Raw genomic sequence first — 19,757 nt, 5'->3', positions numbered from 1 at the left:
GTGTCAGCAGTGGGCTCCTCCTGGGTCTCCTGCCATAGCGTTTCATTTCATTTAAATGTCAACTGATAGTTTGCGCTGACACTGATGCTCCCTGAGCCTGCAGGACAGCTTGAATGTCTTTGGAACTTGTTTGGGGCTGCTTATCCACCATCCGGTCTATCCTGCGTTGACACCTTTCATACATTTTTCTCTTCCGTCCACGCCCAGGGAGATTAGCTACAGTGCCATGGGTTGCAAACTTCTTGATAATGTTGCACACTGTGGACAAAGGCAAATCTAGATCTCTGGAGATGGACTTGCAACCTTAAAGATTGTTGATATTTCTTCACAATTTTGGTTCTCAAGTCCTCAGACAGTTCTCTTCTCGTCTTTCTGTTGTCCATGCTTAGTGTGGCGCACACAGACACACAATGCAAAGACTAAGTGAACTTCTCTCCTTTTTATCTGCTTTTGTGTGTGATTTTTATATTGCCCACACCTGTAACTTGCCCCAGGTGAGTCTAAAGGAGAATCACATGCTTGAAACAATCTTCTTTATCCACAATTTTGAAAGGGTACTAATAATTTTGTCCACATTATGTCCAATTTCCTTCCCCCCCCCCCCCCCTTTTTTGGTTTTGTTCCAATACACACAAAGGCAATAAACATGTGTATAGCAAAACATCTGTTACTGCACTACTTTTCTGTGAAAAATACTTCATTTTCTTGAAAATTTCAGGGGTGGCAACATTTACGGCCATGACTGTAGTTAATAAAATACAGTGACATGAAATCTATTATGCCATGGCATAGTCGCTTACTGCAAGACAAGTACCGATTTTAGGCCACCAGCACACGAGTGCGCGTGAACGCACATAAGATCTGTATGAATTTCTGTGATTTATGTACATTTCTGTAACATATCCGCATCAAAATCCACAATTTCTAATTTCGGTGCAGATTAGGGCTCATGCACACAATCATTGATTTTTTGCGGATCGGATGAGGACCCATGCACTTCATCAGGGCCGCAAAAGATGAAGGCAGCACTCCGTGTGCTGTCCGCATCCGTATGTCCATCCTATTCTTGTCTGTATTACGGACAAGGATAGGACAATTCTATAGCGGGCCGGGCGTTCCATTCTGCAAACCGAGTAACGCACACGTCCGATGTCCGTTTTTTGCCGACTGCAAAAATGGCTATGGCCGTGTACATGAACCTTTAGATGCGGTTTTGCAGCAGATCTTACCTTCCATTGAAAAGGGCGAAATCCGCAGCTAAAACCACAAGCATAATTAACATGTTGCAGATTTTGAAATCCACATGGCAGGTCAATTTCCAAACATAAAAAACTCTGTAAAGTGTACATGAGATTTGCGTAATCTCATAAGTTTTGCTGGTATTGTTCTAAGCTGCTGTTTTTCCCACGTCAGAATCCGCACAGAAAAAACTGAGCATATTCTGCAACGTATGCAGGCAGCCTTAATTGGGTTTCTTAACAAGCAATACAACCCAATATTTTATTTTTATTTTTTTACTTTTTGAGGGTCAAGCACACCTCTATAGGCAGGTTCATTTCAGGCACACCTGCCAAATGCAAAGAATGACCACGGTGTGCTTTTAGCCTACATTGTGCAGATATCAATGCCACCGTGTGCATTATAGTCCCACTAAATAGTCGAGGAAATAACACATCTTGCATAAAAATACACAAACTGCAACACTCAGGGGGCATTTTTTTTCTATAAGGTAGGAGTATAGGAGTGTGCAAGACACACAATAATCTGTGCACAAAACTAGGCTGATTGCCCCATCAACCACACAAACAGGGGACCTGATATAACAGCAATCCAAAAACAAAAGTAGAGACCTTACTGTACCTTCCGTGACCAAAATAACTTTGAACAGAAATGGTAGGTCACTCCCAAAAAAAAGTGGGAGAAACAAAGGGACAGGAGCAACCATCAAAGAGGTCCAAAGCGGTCTCCAGGCACTCCTGACACTGCCGATTTATCATCATCTTAGCTCAAGGTGACCCATTACTCTTTGGTGATGCTGTCCTGCAAATCCTTCATTTCCACATGAATTAGCAGATATAAAAGGTCGGGTCCACTGCAGCCCAGGACAGACATGTAGGACTCCCTGCAGCCTGCAGGGCTGCCTGATATGCCAGAATAGTTTAACATCACTTTAACCTTGTACAGCAATTGCCTTGTAGCTACGGATTAAGCAGCCTTTGAAAATCAAACTAGCTTCTGATCAAGAAGGCAGCACTGGAGGCCTGTACTCATTCACATACTATACCTGATGGAGCTTTTAATAAAACGTGGAGCTACAATGTAAGTACCTGCTCAAAATATACAAGCAGGAAGACAGTTTTCCGGAAGAAATATTTCATGCTGCATATTTTCTACGCAGCATTAAAGCCATCCTTAATTTTATTATCACTACTTACCCTTACTAGACTTGGAGCCAAGCAACTGCAGACAGTCTTCACGTGCTTTAGGCATTTTTCATGAGACATAAAATTGCAAACTGTAAAGAAAAAAAATATATAATTATAATAAAAGTATAATAAATAAAAGTGATATACCGTATATTAAAATCATTTACACTGACAATACATTTAGGCATACTCTAGTGATGTGCTAAGCCAGCCCTCAACTCTGTCACAACTGCCAGGTACACAGAGAAGGGTGCAGGCTTAGCTACTGAAATCAGTCAGCCAATCCCCTTCAAGCATGTCAACAGTCAGGTGACCACGACAGGGGAGGGGTCGGGGTGCTGGTGCTGCCGCTGCCGTGTGCATGCCGCCATTCTTTTTAAACTCCTGTAGAAATGTCCTATCCACGTCCGCAAAACAGACAAGAAAGGACATGCTCCATCTTTTTTACTGGCAGGCGGAATGGACAAATGTATGCGGACAGCACACAGCATGCTGTCCACTTCTTTTGATGCCTCATTGAAATGAATGGGTCCGCATCCAATCTGCAAAAAATGCAGACTGGATGTGGACCGAAAATACAGTAGTTTGCATGGGATCTTAGTCACAGACACAGCACACATGCAACGTTTCAAACCACCCAGGGGTCTTTGTCAAGCAGACCAGAAGTGTGGTGGGAGCAGCTCTCAAAGCACGACATGTAGCACCTATGCTAAACAATGTATATTAGTAGGTGGACTCAATTTTAATTTTAAGGGCATTAACCACTTCAACCCCGCTAGCTAAAACCCCCTTCATGACCAGGCCACTTTTTACACTTCTGCACTACACTACTTTCACCGTTTATCGCTCGGTCATGCAACTTACCACCCAAATGAATTTTACCTCCTTTTCTTCTCACTAATGGAGCTTTCATTTGGTGGTATTTCATTGCTGCTGACATTTTAACTTTTTTTGTTATTAATCGAAATTTAACAACTTTTTTGCAAAAAAATTACATTTTTCACTTTCAGCTGTAAAATTTTGCAAAAAAAAAAACGACATCCATATATAAATGTTTCGCTAAATTTATAGTTCTACATGTCTTTGATAAAAAAAAAATGTTTGGGGAAAAAAAAATGGTTTGGGTAAAAGTTATAGCGTTTACAAACTATGGTACAAAAATGTGAATTTCCGCTTTTTGAAGCAGCTCTGACTTTCTGAGCACCTGTCATGATTCCTGAGGTTCTACAATGCCCAAACAGTAGAAAACCCCCACAAATGACCCCATTTCGGAAAGTAGACACCCTAAGGTATTCGCTGATGGGTATAGTGAGTTCATAGAACTTATTTTTTGTCACAAGTTAGCGGAAAATGATGATTATTTTTTTCTTACAAAGTCTCATATTCCACTAACTTGCGACAAAAAATAAAAAAATACTAGGAACTCGCCATGCCCCTCACAGAATACCTTGGGGCGTCTTCTTTCTAAAATGGGGTCACTTGTGGCGTAGTTATACTGCCCTGGCAATTGAGGGGCCCATATGTGTGAGAAGTACTTTGCAATCAAAATCTGTAAAAAATGACCGGTGAAATCCGAAAGGTGCACTTTGGAATGTGGGTCCCTTTGCCCACCTAGGCTGCAAAAAAGTGTCACACATCTGGTATCGCCGTACTCAGGAGAAGTTGGGGAATGTGTTTTGGGGTGTCATTTTACATATACCCATGCTGGGTGAGAGAAATATCTTGGCAAAAGACAACTTTTCCCATTTTTTTATACAAAGTTGGCATTTGACCAAGATATTTTTCTCACCCAGCATGGGTATATGTAAAATGACACCCCAAAACACATTCCCCAACTTCTCCTGAGTACGGCGATACCAGATGTGTGACACTTTTTTGCTGCCAAGGTGGGCAAAGGGACCCATATTCCAAAGTGCACCTTTCAGATTTCGCAGGCCATTTTTTACACATTTTGATTGCAAGGTACTTCTCACACATTTGGGCCCCTAAATTGCCAGGGCAGTATAACTACGCCACAAGTGACCCCATTTTGGAAAGAAGACACCCCAAGGTATTCCGTGAGGGGCATGGCGAGTTCCTAGAATTTTTTATTTTTTGTCACAAGTTAGCGGAAAATGATGATTTTTTCATATATATTTTTTTTCCTTACAAAGTCTCATATTCCACTAACTTGCGACAAAAAATAAAACATTCTAGGAACTCGCCATGCCCCTCACGGAATACCTTGGGGTGTCTTCTTTCCAAAATGGGGTCACTTGTGGAGTAGTTATACTGCCCTGGCAATTTAGGGGCCCAAATGTGTGAGAAGTAGTTTGCAATTAAAATCTGTAAAAAATGACCGGTGAAATCCGAAAGGTGCACTTTGGAATGTGTGCCCCTTTGCCCACCTTGGCATCAAAAAAGTGTCACACATCTGGTATCGCCGTACTCAGGAGAAGTTGGGGAATGTGTTTTGGGGTGTCATTTTACATATACCCATGCTGGGTGAGAGAAATATCTTGGCAAAAGACAACTTTTCCAATTTTTTTATACAAAGTTGGCATTTGACCAAGATATTTCTCTCACCCAGCATGGGTATATGTAAAATGACACCCCAAAACACATTCCCCAACTTCTCCTGAGTACGGCGATACCAGATGTGTGACACTTTTTTGCTGCCAAGGTGGGCAAAGGGACCCATATTCCAAAGTGCACCTTTCAGATTTCGCAGGCCATTTTTTACACATTTTGATTGCAAGGTACTTCTCACACATTTGGGCCCCTAAATTGCCAGGGCAGTATAACTACGCCACAAGTGACCCCATTTTGGAAAGAAGACACCCCAAGGTATTCCGTGAGGGGCATGGCGAGTTCCTAGAATTTTTTATTTTTTGTCACAAGTTAGCGGAAAATGATGATTTTTTCATATATATTTTTTTTCCTTACAAAGTCTCATATTCCACTAACTTGCGACAAAAAATAAAACATTCTAGGAACTCGCCATGCCCCTCACGGAATACCTTGGGGTGTCTTCTTTCCAAAATGGGGTCACTTGTGGAGTAGTTATACTGCCCTGGCAATTTAGGGGCCCAAATGTGTGAGAAGTAGTTTGCAATTAAAATCTGTAAAAAATGACCGGTGAAATCCGAAAGGTGCACTTTGGAATGTGTGCCCCTTTGCCCACCTTGGCATCAAAAAAGTGTCACACATCTGGTATCGCCGTACTCAGGAGAAGTTGGGGAATGTGTTTTGGGGTGTCATTTTACATATACCCATGCTGGGTGAGAGAAATATCTTGGCAAAAGACAACTTTTCCAATTTTTTTATACAAAGTTGGCATTTGACCAAGATATTTCTCTCACCCAGCATGGGTATATGTAAAATGACACCCCAAAACACATTCCCCAACTTCTCCTGAGTACTGCGATACCAGATGTGTCACACTTTTTTGCAGCCTAGATGCGCAAAGGTGCCCAAATACCTTTTAGGAGGGCATTTTTAGACATTTGGATCCCAGACTTCTTCTCACGCTTTAGGGCCCCTAAAAAGCCAGGGCAGTATAAATACCCCACATGTGACCCCATTTTGGAAAGAAGACACCCCAAGGTATTCAATGAGGGGCCTGGCGAGTTTATAGAAATTTTTTTTTTTGGCATAAGTTAGCGGAAATTGATTTTTTTGGGGGGTTTTTCTCACAAAGTCTCACTTTCCGCTAACTTAGGACAAAAATTTAAATCTTTCATGGACTCAATATGCCCCTCAGCAAATACCTTGGGGTGTCTTCTTTCCAAAATGGGGTCAGTTGTGGGGTGTTTGTACTGCCCTGGCATTTGAGGGTCTCCGCAATCATTACATGTATGGCCAGCATTAGGAGTTTCTGCTATTCTCCTTATATTGAGCATACAGGTAATGAGATTTTTTTTTCCGTTCAGCCTCTGGGCTGAAAGAAAAAAAATGAACGGCACAGATTTCTTCATTCGCATCGATCAATGTGGATGAAAAAATCTCTGCCAAAAAAAAAAAAAAAAGAGGGGAAAGGCGTCTGCCAGGACATAGGAGCTCCGCCCAACATCCATACCCACTTAGCTCGTATGCCCTGGCAAACCAGATTTCTCCATTCGCATCAATCGATGTGGATGAATAAATCATTGCCGGGATTTTTTTTTTTTACATACAAAGTGTTTGCCAAAGCATAGGAACGCCGCCTCCTCCTCAGCTCGTATGCCTCGGCAAACGTATCTGTCACTGCAGAGGAGAAAATCCCGTCTTGCAGCGCCGCATACACCGACTTGCGTGTAATCTGACAGCAGCGCAATGCTTCTGTCAGAATGCACATCAGTGCTGCAGCTAGTAGATCGGTTGGTCCACCTGGAAGGTAAAAAGACAAAAAGAAAAAACCAGGCCGCAACGCAATAATTTTATTAACTTTGGAACAGAATATATAAACTAACTTTTTTAACTGAACATTAACCTTTTTGCTTACTGGTGCTTTTTTTTTTTTTTTTTCTTTTTACCTTTATAGAACAAACCTCTCCTTCCCCATGGGTCAATGTGCAAAGCGCAAATCGCCCAAAGATGTGGCGAAGTGCGTTATGCACTTTGTCCCATGTGAAAGGAGACGTTTGCAGCAGCATTGAGTGAATGGGCCCTAATAGCCCTGTGTGCCTGTCCTGGTGAGATGATCCCTATGCTAATAGTGTACCTGTGAGTGGTACTTCCGGAAACACTCTCCAAAGCATAGGGCAGGGTGGTCAGGACAGACAGGACAGACAGGACAGACAGGACAGAAATAGCGGGTGTCACGCCTTATTCCACTCCTGCTACAGACACAACATCTTTTTCGGGGTGACGGTTGGGTTGAGGTACCAGGAATGACATTGGGGAAATGTCGCTCGTGTAGATGGCTAACTACACTGGTGGATGGGGCCACGGAACCTCCTGGGTACAGGAGGTTCTCGATGATCTCTTCCTGAAATTTGAGGAAGGATCCAGTTCTCCCAGCCATACTGTAGAGAACAAAACTATTATACAAAGCCAATTGAATTAAATATACAGACACCTTCTTATACCAGCGTCTGGTTCTGCGGGAAACTAAATACGGAGACAACATCTGGTCATTGAAGTCCACCCCTCCCATGTGAAGGTTATAGTCGTGGACTGAGAGGGGCTTTTCAATGACACGGGTTGCTCGCTCAATTTGTATTGTCGTGTCTGCGTGAATGGAGGAGAGCATGTAAACGTCACGCTTGTCTCTCCATTTCACCGCGAGCAGTTCTTCGTTACACAGTGCGGCCCTCTGCCCCCTTGCAAGACGGGTGCTAACGAGCCGTTGGGGGAAGCCCGCGCGACTAGTTCGCGTGGTACCACAGGCGCCAATCCGTTCTAGAAACAAATGCCTAAAGAGGGCCACACTTGTGTAAAAATTGTCCACATAAAGATGGTACCCCTTGCCGAATAAGGGTGACACCAAGTCCCAAACTGTCTTCCCACTGCTCCCCAGGTAGTCAGGGCAACCGACCTGCTCCAGGGTCTGATCTTTTCCCTCATAGATCCGAAATTTGTGGGTATAGCCTGTGGCCCTTTCACAGAGCTTATACAATTTGACCCCATACCGGGCGCGCCTGCTTGGGATGTATTGTTTGAAGCCAAGGCGCCCGGTAAAATGTATCAGGGACTCGTCTACGCAGATGTTTTGCTCTGGGGTATACAAATCTGCAAATTTCAGGTTGAAATGGTCTATGAGGGGCCGAATTTTGTGGAGCCGGTCAAAAGCAGGGTGGCCCCTGGGACGGGAGGTGCTGTTATCACTAAAGTGCAGGAAACGCAGGATGGTCTCAAATCGTGTCCTGGACATAGCAGCAGAGAACATGGGCATGTGATGAATCGGGTTCGTGGACCAATATGACCGCAATTCATGCTTTTTTGTCAGGCCCATGTTGAGGAGGAGGCCCAGAAAAGTTTTAATTTCGGAAACTTGGACTGGTTTCCACCGGAAAGGCTGGGCATAATAGCCTCCCGGGTTGGCGGTTATAAATTGTGTGGCATACCTGTTTGTTTCGGCCACAACTATGTCTAAGAGCTCCGCAGTCAAGAACAGCTCAAAAAATCCCAGGGCCGAACCGATCTGAGCCGTCTCAACCCGAACTCCAGACTGGGCAGTGAAAGGGAAAACTACAGGTGCGGCTGAAGTTGGGGACTGCCAATCAGGGTTTGCCAGCACCTCTGGGATTCTAGGGGCTCTACGGGCACGTCTTTGCGGTGGCTGCGACGGGGTCACTACTGCTCGTGCCACCGTACCAGCTTCAACTGCCCTTCTGGTGCTCGCTACTTCACCAGGTTGTACGGCAGTGCTGGTACTAGGTCCAGGGAGGGCTGGGCTGCTGGTGTATGCCTCACCACGTAATCCGACAGCACCAGCCCCACTCTTACAAATATGATCTGCTATCTGGCACTCTGATTAGATTTTTTTAAAAATCATCAGCTTGCCAGCCGCGATCATTGGCTGGCAAGCTGATGACGAATTACTCCTCGACGAAATGCCAGCCCGAAATGCGCCATGCGCGGGCCGGCATAGCGCGTCATCTCGCGTCTCGCGAGATGACGCGTATATGCGTCAGTCTGCGCAGCGATGCCGCCTCCGGACCGCACATCTGCGTTAGGCGGTCCGGAGGCGGTTAAAATGTTTTTTTTTTTTATAATATCATCATCATCATCATCATCATAATGAGTAGTACATTGAACACTGTAGCCGGTCACGGTTATCCAACAGAAAGGAGAAATGTGGCAGTTTGTGGTATGTGGCATGTATGTCATGTCCTGTGTAATATGTTTAGAACAGATAGAAGCAGAGCTCATACCAGCTTGGCCCAAAAAAATAATAATCACATATTCACAGAGTCTCTGCTCTCCTCATTCAGAAAATCTGTTGCATTGCCCATTTCCTCTTGTTCCACTTTAGGAAAGGTCAAGGGCGTAGCTATAGGGGAAGCGGCTGCTTTGGGGCCTACCCATGATGAGGACTAAATGATTATCTGGGCCCCCTCAACAGTGTTATACAATGACATTATATACAGAGACACTGTAGGAAATTGACAGAGTGGCTGAGAGAATGATCTTGACTAGAGTGGGGGTTGCACATCAGGAGCGGACTTGTTTCCTACCTGTACTCTGTAAATAGCAGGAGAGGCTTGGATCAGAAATAAGATTACATATGCTAAGGAGAATAGTCACTTGTTAGGAACAATGCAAATGATTAGCCAACAAGACCTACACAGAAAAAAGCATCCTGCTGAGGATCCTCCTCCAGAAAACTAACTAGAAAGGACATGTTCAGAAGGAAAGGTGTAGGGTAAAAAATATACATAAACCTCTTAAATTGTATGTATACTAATGCCAGAAGCCTGACTAATAAAACTGGGGAGCTGGAATTAGTGATGTGTGAGGAGAACTATGACATAGTGGGAATAACTGAGACATGGCTGGATGATAGCTATGACTGGGCAGTTAATGTACAAGGTTACAGTCTGTTTAGAAAGGATCGTCAAATCCGGAGAGGGAAGGGGGGGGGGGGGGGGGTGGTCGGTCTAGGGTTGTTTCGGGTATCAAAATGTCAATACCCAATTGATACTTTTATGGCAGTATCGAGTCGGTACTGGGATGTTAATTTTTTCGATACTAGGCTGCGCTACTGTGCAGTCTAGCATCTCCTCTTATGAGAGAACATGGTGCTCGACACGCGCTATGTTCTCTCCGGCCAGACAGTGGAGAAGGAGGTAGGGAGGGAATCCCTCTTTCCTATGACGCGGCCGCCGCTGAGCCCAATGAAGTGAACGGGCTCTGAAGCTGCCCGCACCACTGCCACCAATGAATGTGCGGCTAATTAAAGCAGGAGGAGGGATGGGGGAGGTAATAAACTGCTGCGCCAACTGAGCTTGTGAGCCGGCGAACGGCAGCGGCAGCCTCCTCCTCCTGAGTGTTTTGTGTCCTCACCACCATCAGCCCGAGACCCAGAGTCAAGAAGCCAGCATAGCATGTACCTGGCCTGGCCACTGTGCCAGCAATGAAAATTAACCCTTAATACAGATACAGGAAGCGGGTGCCGGAGGCAGAATCACATAGCCGGCACCTGAGGGGTTTACTGCCGCTGATCGCAGCGCCCTGTCAGAGGCCAGCACCCGCCTCCTGCATCTGTATTAAAGGTTAATCATTGGTGGCGCAGTGCACCCACCCCCCCAGTATTAAAAACATTGGTGGCGCAGTGTACCCTCCCCCGCCCCCCTCAGTATTAAAGGGAGTCTGTCACCTCCATACGGCCATATACAGTGCTTACATGGCTCTGTAGCACACCTATACAGGATTGTAACAGTACCCTTGTTCTTTTCTTTAGTCTTGCACCAGCAGGAAAAACTAAGTTTAATTCATATGCAAATGAGCATACATTTTTTAGAGCTAATACAGATACCGATAATCTGTGAACTTTCAGGCCGATAACCAATAATTTATACCAATATTCTGTGCGTTTTTTTTTATTACTAACTTTTAGCCCCCTTAGGGGCTTGAACCCTTGTCCTATTCACTCCCCTGTGCTGCTGAGGGAACACGGATCGCGCTGACAGCAGCGCGATCCTTGTTACCGATTAGTTATCGGCAAAATAGATGCCGATAAGATTGATAATCCTGAATATTGGCCGATAATATCGGTAAAACCAATAATCGGTCAAACCCTAATTGAGGTCTGTGGAAGACCCGACAGCTCCTGCACTCTCCAGGCCCCGGCGGTCACATGACCACCGGACCGGAACAGGAAGCACTGTGTATACAGCGATCTAGAAGGCAGGGACACACAGGAATGGTCCCTGCCTTCTCTAAGGGGTGCCCTACTGTCACTGACAGTAGGCCCCCAATTTGGCAGCTGCAGGATTAGTGTGCAGCTGCCATCTCTGAAAGGACGTTCAGAAACGTCCGATCAGAGATAAACCGGACCGCCCAGGACGTTTATAGTCAATGGGCGGTCAGGAAGTGGTTAAATTATTAGGTGGATTCTACTAGGTACTGAACTGCCATAAATGTGGATGCTAACTGCTGTTGGGTATGCTGCACGGTTCAACAGGGAAAGACCACCTTTTGGTTTTTGCTGCAGAGATTTTGAAAGACTGGTATACGGCACCATGTTGGTACTGAACAGCCTCTGGGGTACCAGTACAACCACTTTCTGAGAACCGTACCTTTTTCTCTAGACGGGGCTGTGTTAAGGCTCTTTTTTTTATTTTTGTAATTTTGCTTTTTGGGAAGCAGGATAAAGAAACAGCAGCAATTCTTTTACTGCATTTTTGGGTTTTGTCAGCGTACATCGAGAGGGAAAAACAACGTTATTCTGCTGGTCGGTACGATTACAGAGATTTTATACCGTTTTTTTTTGTTTTACCTCTTTTACATAATTTTTGGAAAAAAAGAAAATCTCGTTTTTGCATGGAAATTTGTGTGTATAACGGAAACGGGACGGATCTGTTTTGCAGCCCATAGACTTTCACTATTATGACGGAACGAATAACAGAATGCCTCTAACAAGGCATTCCGTGATAGGATTGCGTTATAGTCCCTGGTAACGGAATCCAAAACGCAATTCACCTTTTACCACCAAACAAAGTGTGAACGAATTTCATAAGCGGAAATTCACATCTCTATTGACAACCACTAATTACTGTATTACGCAGGGAAAGTATTCAGATCCGCCTTATCAGTAGAGTACAATTTCATCACCAGGCAGTAGAGCGTAATTTCCACTTCCATTGCTAGCATTACTGGCACACACGATTTTGACTAACGCAGAGCAGCCTGACACAGGCAATTTATTTCTCATGATTCATGGGGAGAGAATCCGTGCAAGTAATCAGTTCAAGCAAAGATTTGTTAAGTTATTTTTACGTGGAGTGACTCATTACAAATAAGAACATGCGTGACTCTCAGGATGTTGAAATGCCCTATACTATTTATACATGGCAACGAGTGTGTCACGGTTTAGGAATATAATTATTTACTCACGTGTTTTTCATACAAGCTTAGCTTTAATTGTGTAGTATATCTACTCTATAGAAGACAGTGCCAGTCAAAATGGATAAAGGGGTTTTCTATATTGATGGCCTATCCCCAGTATAGGTCATTAATGAGATCGGCAAGGATCCGACTCCCGACACCTCAAGCAAATCAGCAGTTTGAGGAAGCCGTGACACTCCCCAGTGGGTGCCACGGCCTCCTCCTAACTTACCAAACACCGCGCATAGCAGCTGTGCTCGTCTCATTCAAGTGAGCTATGTGACGTAATATGGCCTAGGAAGAGGCCTAAGTGCTCAAGGTGCACCGTGGCCTCAGATTTCATATTGGTGACCTATCCTGAGAACAGGTCTCCAATATAAAAATCCCGGAAAACCCCTTTAAAGGGAGTCTTGCACGAAATATGACCATTACAGACCACTCAGATCAGGTTCTCCATTACTTTCCCCAGATTACTACGGTACCTTTCATATTGCAGTCCACCGCCGATTAGCTCCAAAAAACACTTTTATACCATATGGTAATTAGCTTCTGAAGGTGCCCAGGGGCGGCTTTCATGCGGCCAGTGCCCAGGCCCCTCCTCTTTTACCCCTCTGGCCCGCCCTTGTTTAATCCGATTACCTCCTCCTCTCCGTTTGAAATCCAGCACCCTCACCACTCCACACAATCCCGACGCGGGCGCACTGCATTGCCCATTATGGGCAGAGGAACAGGGACTTTCAATGCGCATGTGCCAGCCTGCGCAACCCGATCCAGCCAGTGGAGGCACGGGATTTCAGATGGAGAGGAGGAGATAATCAGATTAAACAAGGGCGGTCCAGAGGGGTAAAAGAGGAGGGGTTTTAAAAGCAAAGCGCAGAGGGGCCTGGGCAACGGCCGCATGAACGTCGCCCCTGGGCACCTTCAGAAGCTAATTACCATATGGTATAAAAGTGGTTTTTTTGGAGCAAATCGGCGAGGGACTGCAATATGAAAAGGCACCATAGTAATTTGGGGAAAGTAATGGAGAACCTGATCTGAGTGGTCTGTAATACTCATTTCAGACATTTAAAGGGAGTCTTTCACCAAATATGACTCTCTTAGGCTACTTCCACACTAGCGCTTTGGCTTTCCATTTGCGAGATCCGTTCAGGGCTCTCACAAGCGGAACAAAACGGATCAGTTTTGCCCTAATGCATTCTGAATGGAAAATGATCCGCTCAGAATGCATCAGTTTGCCTCCGTTCCGTCTCCATTTTGCTCTGAAGGACACCAAAACGCTGCCTGCAGCGTTTTGCTGTCCACTTGACGAAACTTAGCCAAACGGATCCGTCCTGGCACACAATGTCAGTCAATGGGGACGGATCAGTTTTCTCTGACACAATAGAAAACGGATCTGTCACCCATTGACTTTCATAAGTGTTCAAGACAGATCAGTCATGGCTATGGAAGACATAATACAACCGGATCCATTCATGACGGATGCATGCGTTTATATTATTGTAATGTAAGGGCTTTTGCAGATCCATGACGGATCCGCAAAAAATGCTAAAGTAGCCTTAGGGCTGTTTCACACGAGCGAGTCCATTGCGGAATCACACTCCATGATGTATAATGCTATGTGCCTCTGCATGGCCTTTTTTCCACAGAATCCTAGTGACATAAAGCTGTCAGTATGATTCTGTAGAAATAAGGTCAAGCAACGGCACACAGCATTATACATCATGATAATAGCGTGCGCTCCTGCAAGTCCAGAGCGGAGGATCACACACACACACGAAGCGTGATTCCCGCAATGGACTCGCTCGTGTGAAACAGCCCTTAGGCATGTGAAGCACAACACTGAATCGAATGATTGTCAATGGTGTTGCAATGTGACATGCGAGATGCTGAAATATGGCAGCCGCAAAAAATCTAGACCTAATGGATTTTGTGTTGAAGGAAGCAAGTCACAAATGACTTTTACTCCACTGACTTTAATGTAAGTCATGTGTGACACACGACTTGTTTGCGAGTTGACAGAACCATTAGGCTAAATGTACACGATCAGGATTGTGTGCAGATTTTCCGCACGGAAAATCCACACCGTAGGTCAGGTACACTGTATTCTATGAGAATTTGAAAATTCTCAATGCACACTATGCAGATTTTTTCCATGCGGATTTTGACCTGCGGTGCGGATTTTAAAGTTTATTTTTCCTGACCGGATTTTCTTCATTTTCTTGACCGCACAGATTTGCCTGCGAACACCTGCGGATTTCAGTGCGAATTCTCCGCACATGAATCCTGGCCGTGCGCATAAACCCTTAGGGCTGTTTCACACGAGCGGATGCCGTGCGTGACATCCACTCCGTGAAAGAGTGCCAAGACCCGATGCGGACAGCAGAAGCACGGAGCATTAACATGACTGATAACGCTCCGTGCCTCTCTGTGACCTCTTTACTACGAAATCACAGTGATTAAAACAGCCCTTAGGCCTCTTTCACACGGGCGTCATGTTTTTTGCCCGGATAAGAGGCGGGTGCGTTGCGGGAAAATGCGCGATTTTTCCGCGCGAGTGCAAAACATTGTCATGCGTTTTGCACTGGCGTGAGAAAAATCGCGCATGTTTGGTACCCAGACCCGAACTTCTTCACAGAAGTTCGGGCTTGGGATTGATGTTCTGAAGATTGTATTATTTTCCCTTATAACATGGTTATAAGGGAAAATAATAGCATTCTGAATACAGAATGCTTAGTATAATAGTGCTGGAGGGGTTAAAAATAATAAAAAAGTTAACTCACCTTCTCCTCTTGTTAGCGTAGATCCCGGTCTGTTCTTTAGCTGTGGACTGAATGACCTGAGGTGATGTCAGATCACATGCTCCAATCACATGGTCCATCACCATGGTGATGGAGCATGTGATCTGACGTCATCAAAGGTCCTTCAGCCCACAGCTAAAGAACAGACCGGCCTCTACGCGAACAAGAGGAGAAGGTGAGTTAACTTTTTTATTATTTTTAACCCTTCCAGCACTATTATACTATGCATTCTGTATTCAGAATGCTATTATTTTCCCTTATAACCATGTTATAAGGGAAAATAATACAGTGAATAGCCTGTCACCTAGAACCCATGCGTGAAAATCGCACCGCATCCGCACTTGCTTGCGGATGCATGCGATTTTCACGCAACCCCATTCATTTCTATAGGGCCTGCGTTACGTGAAAAACGCACAAAGAGGAGCATGCTGCGATTTTCACGCAACGCATAAGTGATGCGTGAAAATCACTGCTCGTGTGCACAGTCCCATAGAAATGAATGGGTCAGGATTCAGTGCGGGTGCAATGCGTTCACCGCACGCATCGCACCCGCACGGAAAACTCGCCCGTGTGAAAGGGGCCTTACAGTTCAATAGTCGCGAGACAGCAAGTTGCAGCCAAGTGGTGCGACACAAGTCGCTGTGTTGCCCCATCTTAAGGGTCTTTTAGCATAACCCAAGATTTAGGGCGATGTAGTTGTCACAATTGTCCCTCTGTACGGGGATGAAAGATCGCTACTACATTTGTTTGTCCCTATACAGTTTCATTGTTTATGGGCAGCACATCTATTTTTCCGCAGGCCGATGTGCTGCCGATAAGCAACAATTTTAGGTGCCGCATAAAAGATGTGATCACCTGATGAACGTTGGGTAATCAGTAGCGGTGAATTATTGAGAACAAGCGTTATTGCGAAGACACATCCCTGACATGTGTCCCAACCCTCGCCCAAGGGCCCTAAGACAAATGTAGCGAAGGTACAAGAAGATATTTGTGTTTGAGATCTCCACGAATGAGACAGCTGCAAGCCACCAAACAGAAAAGACATGTGCAATCACATATACTCTATCAAGTCGTCCGAAATTCAGTGTTCTATTTACCACCTATTTAATAACGCGCCTACATGTCTAATGATCAGACGACACATATGTACATACTAGAATTAGAAAATTATGAAATCATGCACACTCACGTGTTAAAAATAAATTCCAAAACCTACACTTTAAGGAAGTGGCTTTCAAGAGTCTATATATTAGAAACCTTCTATAAATCCCCCCCATTTTAAAAACTGCACCCCTGAAAGTATTCAAACGGCATTTAGGAAGTTTAGGTATTTGACAGGAGTAAATGTAAAATGGAGGTGAAATGTAAGAATTTTATTTGTTTGGCAGATTTTTTTGCAGATTAACCTGGCTCAGCAGTTTTTACAAATAACCCCTTTGTGGTCCCAGTGGGCTACTTAAATAGAGGTCACCGAATGTGCACCTTGTGGATTTTAGGACCTCCATTTTTAGAGTGTTTTTATAGGCAACATTTCGGGTTTGTAGAAGCCTTGAGGTGTAAAAACAAAAAAACACTCAGAAGACCTCCTTTTGGAAACTACACCCCATTCTGACCCAAAAGAAGTTTCATAGAATTTATTAGTATTGGGCTCTGATAAGAATATGTAGTCTTGGTTCAGATGTTTTATTTTAATAAGAGTTAGGCCGTTCCCATTTTTGCGATACGCAAAACACGAATACTGACCGTGTGTGCTCCACATTTTACAGAACGGAACGTCCGGCCCTCTATAGAGCTATCCTATCCTTGGTCGCAAAACGGACAAGAAGAGTATATGTTCTATTATTTTGGGGGGTAGTGGAATGGACATATGGATGCGCACAGCACACAGGTGTGCTGTCCGCATCTTTTGCTGCCCCACTGAAATGCAAAAAATGGGAATCGGAAGCGGACAAAAAAATACACTCATGTGCATGACCCCTTAATGGGAGAATAACCACCACACAAATTGTTACGCAATTTCTCTCAAGTACGGTAATATCCCATGTGTTGTCATAAGTTGCTGTTTGGGGACACAGCAGGTTCAGAAGGGAAGGAGCGCTGTCAGGCTTTGGATTATGAATTTTGCTGCGAGAGGGCTTTTTTTTGTTTTTGTTTTTTGAAGGATGAGCTGTACTATTATTGGTAACATTATGGCTTTTTGATCACTTTTTAATACCTTTTTGGGGAGCTGAGCTGACCAAAACCTGCATGGACGATAACTAATATGATGAATTTATAGACCTGGATGCTACAGACAGGGTGATACCAGTAAGCAATGATTTCTCTGTGGCACTGCTCCGGTACAAGAAACAGCAGCGCTGACTTGCCTGGATACAGGTCCCAGGAAAGAAGATGGAGACAGCATGTCCGGTATAAAAACCCTTTAATGGGAACCGCCAAGTGAACAAGCGTGCAACAGGTCGTGACGTTTCGGCTGATCCACAGCCTTTATCAAACACAATGTGAAATCTAAAAGTACCTGTTTAAATACATTAAAACACACCCACTCACACAGGGGTGGCCAATAACACAGTGAATAAGGTGCTGATGTCATCAAAGATGTGCCCTCCAGTGCTCCTACATAGTGTCTCAGTATACACCCTCCATAGGTATGAGATCCATTGCCCCACATACCTTCAGGGAACACGTGTTCCTCGGCGTCCCTAGGCCGCCAGCGCGCATGTCAGGGAAGGAGGAGTTACGTCACTACCTGACTAACCCAAAATCACCTGATCGCGAGCGACTCCACCCTGACGATCATCGCGTCATCTCAAACGTCCCATATCATGTGCGCCGTTGCCAGGGACGCCTATGAGCCGGTCCGCCCACCTCCACATGATGAGAGGGATCACCTCACATCCCCACGTCATCAGCGTCAGCGGTCGGATCCTAAATCAAGCGGTGCGGTAGTCACAACTCACCGCCAACCACACTACATCATCTGGCACAATCGGGGACCGTCCGGAGGGGTGCGGGCAGAGTCTCCCAACCTCCATGTCTCCAGCCGAAACCCGGCCTAGGTGACGTCATGGCCCCGCCTCTCTATCGTCAAGCCAGCCCCTTGTTGCCAGAGACGCATCCAGGATCCAACACCGCCCACATCAGTGACGTGCAGCGGGAGACACCCACATTCACAGCAGGGGTGCAGGCAGGAGCGAGCCCCATAGTCTATCAGTGTGCCATGATCCAGTGTGGGTTGGAAACTTGTGTAAATGTGAATTAATAAAAAACAAAGTACAATTAAAAAACACTATACAGAGAACCAGTTCAAAGGTCACTCGGAGCAATTACACATTTGTCACAGAGAAGTCTACATTCATTCCAAATGGCTGGAGTGCTCTCATCTCAAAGATCCATTTAAGCTCTTTTTTACGTAGAATCCGATCCTTATCCCCCCCACGGGGGATACAGCACATTACCACTGCAACCAAATCACTGTCCTCATCAGTCTACCCATTGACTTTCATAGGGTTCTGTTGGGGTTCCAGTATTTTGTCAGCAAAAACAACACTTCAGACTCTGCTAAGGTGTTGGCTGTGTTCATCAATTTCCCTCAAGTTATTGCCGACATGCAGCAGGGGCTAAAACGGGGATTATTACTAAAGGGAGGCATGGTCGCCTTGAAAAGGGTTTTCCAAGATTCTGATGCTGATGGCCTATCCTCAGGATAGGTCATAAACATCAGATTAGTGGGAATCGGACACTCGGGACCTCAGTCGATCAGCCGTTTAGAGCCTCTTCGTTACATTTATCATTTATCAGTCTCATTCCTAGGTGCAGCCCAGTCCTGAGCCACAATGCCGAGCACAGTCGCTATGGAATAGACAGCACTGTGCCTGGTACGCTGTGAGGAGGCTAATCAGCTGGAGTCCTGGGTGTCGGACCCCTGCTGGTCTGATACCTATCCTAAGGAAATATGGAAATCTTTGAAAACCCTTTTAGAGTACTTATAAAAGGAAGTACAATTTAAACTACTGTTTAATTCAAGTTTATATGTTACACTTATTATTTAAGATTTAATGGTCTGTCTCTACCTATATTAAAACAAAACTGCAGTCTAATAGGCTGACAGTCCCTGGTCTGTAAAAATTTCCTCTCAGCAGTTATTTCTTTATCATCACAGGCAGCATTACAATGAAAGAGAAGTGAATAGATAAAACAGGATCCAATATTTACAATAGGTAGTGCTCACAGCTTATCTACTCCCCTCCCTGCACAAGTCACAGTGCATGTCTAGAAAACTCTCCCATAGAAGCCAATGAATATCTTGTGTCCATTGAGGTTTTGAACGTGTTGAAGGATTTCATCCGATTCACCAAATTGTTCTTGTAACATGAAGATACATAAATGAATGAAGTTCTCATAATGAGAGAAGGTTTTTAAGCTGCTAGTAGCTAGAATTTCTCTGTTCTGACGGGAAGCAGAATCACTTCCATTTATAACCCTTAGGCCACAGTAAATAGATTTGGTGGAGTGGAATCAA

The 19,757-nt window shown here is 44.8% G+C and overlaps 1 protein-coding gene across 1 annotated transcript in view; it reads right to left on the bottom strand.

Annotated features, from left to right (window-relative positions):
• Positions 1 to 19,757, bottom strand: part of DGKQ (diacylglycerol kinase theta) — a 132,196-nt gene that overhangs the window by 96,154 nt on the left and 16,285 nt on the right. The window contains exon 2 of the mRNA XM_044270756.1: positions 2,436 to 2,515. Within this exon, the coding sequence (XP_044126691.1) occupies positions 2,436 to 2,515 (80 nt within the window). The remainder of the gene's footprint in view (positions 1 to 2,435; positions 2,516 to 19,757) is intronic.

Source organism: Bufo gargarizans, chromosome 1 (genome assembly GCF_014858855.1).
Source record: "Bufo gargarizans isolate SCDJY-AF-19 chromosome 1, ASM1485885v1, whole genome shotgun sequence".
Lineage (NCBI taxonomy): Eukaryota > Metazoa > Chordata > Amphibia > Anura > Bufonidae > Bufo > Bufo gargarizans.
The sequence above is the reverse complement of the archived record's forward strand: the minus strand, read 5'-3'. Positions and strand labels throughout refer to the sequence as shown.